Raw genomic sequence first — 4,116 nt, forward strand, 5'->3', positions numbered from 1 at the left:
AATCCTCAGGAACCTTATGGACAACTTGTTCAGGTATTAAAAGGATGGAGAAATTATAAAGTATTAGAATCCTCAGGAACCTTATGGACAACTTGTTTAGGCATTAAAAGGATGTAGAAATTATAAAGTATTAGAATCCTCAGGAACCTTATGGACAACTTGTTCAGGTATTAAAAGGATGGAGAAATTATAAAGTATTAGAATCCTCAGAAACCTTATGGACAACTTGTTCAGGTATTAAAAGGATGGAGAAATTATAAAGTATTAGAATCCTCAGGAACCTTATGGACAACTTGTTCAGGTATTAAAAGGATGGAGAAATTATAAAGTATTAGAATCCTCAGGAACCTTATGGGCAACTTGTTCAGTTATTAAAAGGATGGAGAAATTATAAAGTATTAGAATCCTCAAGAACCTTATGGACAACTTGTTTAGGTATTAAAAGGATGTAGAAATTATAAAGTATTAGAATCCTCGGGAACCTTATGGACAACTTGTTTAGGTATTAAAAGGATGGAAAAATTATAATGTATTAGAATCCTCAGGAACCTTATGAACAACTTGTTTAGGCGTTAAAAGGATGTAGAAATTATAATGTATTAGAATCCTCAGGAACCTTATGGACAACTTGTTTAGGCAGTTGAGAGGGTGGACGACGTTTCGAGTCATGTGCGTGTTCACCTATAAATAATTCTTCTGATATTGTAAATCACATATTAACTTTCAAAACTTTGATGGAATAGTTAAAGAAGTCTTTCGAGAAAACATATGTTTGTGTACGTCGTTCATATAAGGACGAATGAGCTTTTGTCGATGTAAGGGTAACTCAGAAGTTTCACAATATCTATCAGCATTTAAAGGAATTAAAAATAACATGAAATTAGAATTCCCAGTAATTCAACTGTTTCGTCTGAAGCTCGACAGAGTGTTTCCAGCAGTAGAGGAGGTTTTATTTTCCAACAACAAAGTTGAAGTATTTATACTTTACTCGAACCCGGGAGTACGTATGGGTTTATCAGAACCGTCAGATATTTATTTTCAAACACCTACGTATCATTGTAAACTAGAATGCATAATAAGTGAACTAGAAACAACTAGACTATACAAAAACTAGAGCCTCCATATAAATACATTAATACCTACTTGTTTCGGTTCTTTCAGATCAAAGGTATGCAAAAACTCTTCACCGGTTTCCACTTTCACCAAGTCTCGCAGGGGAACCGAAACCTCCCCTAGGTTGGTGTCGTTAGCATATCGTTCATCGTCAAACACGCACAACTTCAGGGAACAGTCTTTCAGTTCTGCACATGGCAAGTTTGCTGCGAATCTCTCGCGAAAAAGTGGGTTTTGGGTCTTTTTACATGTCTTCGTGTGAAATTCGAATCTCGGGGATTGCAGGTTCTTAGAGCGGCGTTTTCGACCCTTTTCTTTTAGCACTTGTATCCGCACGTAGGGATCGCAACTCCCGCCATAAGGACGAGCTCCTAGCTGCTGGACCTCCTGTGAGAAGAATCAACAATTTTCTAAAGTTACAAACAAATATTATTAGGTAATAGTTACTGCAGAACAACGAATGAGTTTTTATTATTGGATATTTTCAATCTTAGCAAGTCCTTATGTGACACATGGACTTTGGTATGTCCAATCTTAGTAAATCCTTATCCCACACACGAACTTTGGTATATGTTCAATCTTAGCAAGTTCTTATGTGATAAATGGACTTTGGTATGTCCAATCTTAGTAAATCCTTATGCCACACACGAACTTTGGTATATGTTCAATCTTAAATCTTTATGTGACACATGGACTTTGGTATGCTCAATTTTAACAAATCCTTAAGCGACAAATGGGCTAAACGACCAGGTAAGACCAAGATTCAGGCGTAACCATCTCTCAGTTAGAGGAACAAACACCGGCCAATAGGGTGCTGTTATGAGGTTTCTTTTTATCCAAATAGTAGGTTACAATTAATTTCTTCCATAGGTGAAATTGCAGAGGGTATCCATATAGGGGCTCGAACCTTGGATTTCCCGATCCACAGCCTGAAACGCCAGCTTACAGCGTATCCAGAACCTCTTTCGTTAATACAGTTGCAGATCTAATTTCAATATAAGCTTCTCAGATTAAATCCGAGATAATACAAGGATGTGAACCCCATCGACTTTCTAAAAACACGTTGTTCTAAACTATTTATACACCGGGCTCCTGTCGAGTCCCTGACATTGTTGGTTACAAGGTTCTAAAAACCCGTTGTTCTAAACTATTCATACACCGGGCTCCTCCCGAGTCCCTGACATTGTTGGTTACAAGGTTCTAAAAACACGTTGTTCTAAACTATTCATACACCGGGTTCCTCTCGAGTCCCTGACATTGTTGGTTACAAGGTTCTAAAAAACGTTGTTCTAAACTATTTATACACCGGGTTCCTCTCGAGTCCCTGACTTTGTTGGTTACAAGGTTCTAAAAACCCGTTGTTCTAAACTATTTATACACCGGGTTCCTCCCGAGTCCCTGACATTGTTGGTTACAATGTCCCTAATATTATATGTATCGTATAGAAATGTCTAAACAAAACTTAACAGTACGAATTGCTGCTGTCGTTCGCCATCTAATTTAAATAGAAAATGATTGATTTCACCATTTTTTGGATCACTTATTTTCACTGAGCGACGTAACAGAGAACACAATTAAATTACTCAATGTGACGTAATACGTGGACCCTACCGACAGTGAAGGGAATATAAGATAATTAATAAAAAAAGTCAGTAATTTGATATTTAAAAATCGCTTTAATTATTTACACGATATGCAAAGTTGATTTTTGAATTAAAGGAAGACAGAAACAAATAAATCAAACTGATTTCACGCTGTGGTTAAAAACACCAATAAACGTTTTTATTGCCAGGATGACGTACATGGCTTTGGGCAAATGAGACTTTACACAATACCGTGTTTTGTCAGATGTGGGTGAGATAGAGAAGATTCCAACGTTATAGGAACAGCACCAGTAAAAAGGTTGATTTGCTTCCAGCACTACCATAATGGGAAGTAGTGGGCGGGACTGACATATGACCACGTTCGCATCTCGTGTTTTGACGCTGAACATCATGGTGGAGCAGAATAATGACGGAATCTCTTCAGAATCTGCGCGCGAGAGAGAATTATAAACGAGTCTCTTGTTACTGTTTAACCAGCAGATATTGCCTTTTAACTTTCCCTTTGAAGCCAAGGGATCATGGGAACTGATAAATAAGAAGAACTCAAACAAAATTATTATCATACGGTTTACTGTACGTGAGTTAACCTATAGAACTGATAGCGATATTGGAAAAACAACTAAATTCCGATATTTTAAGCTGGTTTATCAGCAAGGAAACGTGTATCAAATAATTAATTTACAACAGTACTATTAATGTCCACACAGAATTAAATGCAAACATGAAATAATTTAATTCTCGGAGTTACCCGCGGTGGGAAGAGCACAGATAGCCCATTGTAGTTTTAAATTTAACAACACACAAACCAAATGAAACCTAGAATTATGGGTAATTTGATCAAGTTTGAATGTCATACACGGGATAAAAATTATCAGTATTTGCTTTAAAAAAAATCGTCTTATTGCGTATGATGTACCGCGTGTTTCAAACAGAATGTTCGAGAACGTTCGATTCTTGGTTAGGGGAACGTTTTATCAGGGAAGACTAGCCAATGAAGTTAGGCAACTGTATTTGTCTGGATTAGGACTGAATTTTTTTATTTGCCTCAGAGTGAAATTTTCAGTTTCAGTATGTACATATTATTCTTTAGAATAGCTACAGCCTGTGACGTTTCACTGGTGATAATCACTCCTCCTGACGTTTCACTGGTGATAATCACTCCTGCAGACGTTTCATTAGTGACCGTCACTACTCCTGACGTTTCACTGTTTACAATCTCTCCTGCAGACACTTCACTAGTGACAGCCATCCCCGCTGATGTTTCATTAGTGACCGTCACTCCTCCTGACGTTTCACTAGTAATAGTTTCCCCCACTGACGTTTCGCTAGTGACAGCCATCCCCGCTGATGTTTCGCTAGTGACAGCCATCCCCGCTGATGTTTCATTAGTGACCGTCAC

The 4,116-nt window shown here is 37.7% G+C and overlaps 1 protein-coding gene across 1 annotated transcript in view; it reads right to left on the reverse strand.

The window, feature by feature from the left end:
* Positions 1-4,116, reverse strand: part of LOC106463674 (synaptotagmin-2-like) — an 18,471-nt gene that overhangs the window by 7,527 nt on the left and 6,828 nt on the right. The window contains exon 5 of the mRNA XM_022391255.1: positions 1,144-1,500. Within this exon, the coding sequence (XP_022246963.1) occupies positions 1,144-1,500 (357 nt within the window). The remainder of the gene's footprint in view (positions 1-1,143; positions 1,501-4,116) is intronic.

The sequence above is a fragment of the Limulus polyphemus genome, unplaced genomic scaffold (assembly GCF_000517525.1).
Source record: "Limulus polyphemus unplaced genomic scaffold, Limulus_polyphemus-2.1.2 Scaffold1458, whole genome shotgun sequence".
Classification (NCBI taxonomy): domain Eukaryota; kingdom Metazoa; phylum Arthropoda; class Merostomata; order Xiphosura; family Limulidae; genus Limulus; species Limulus polyphemus.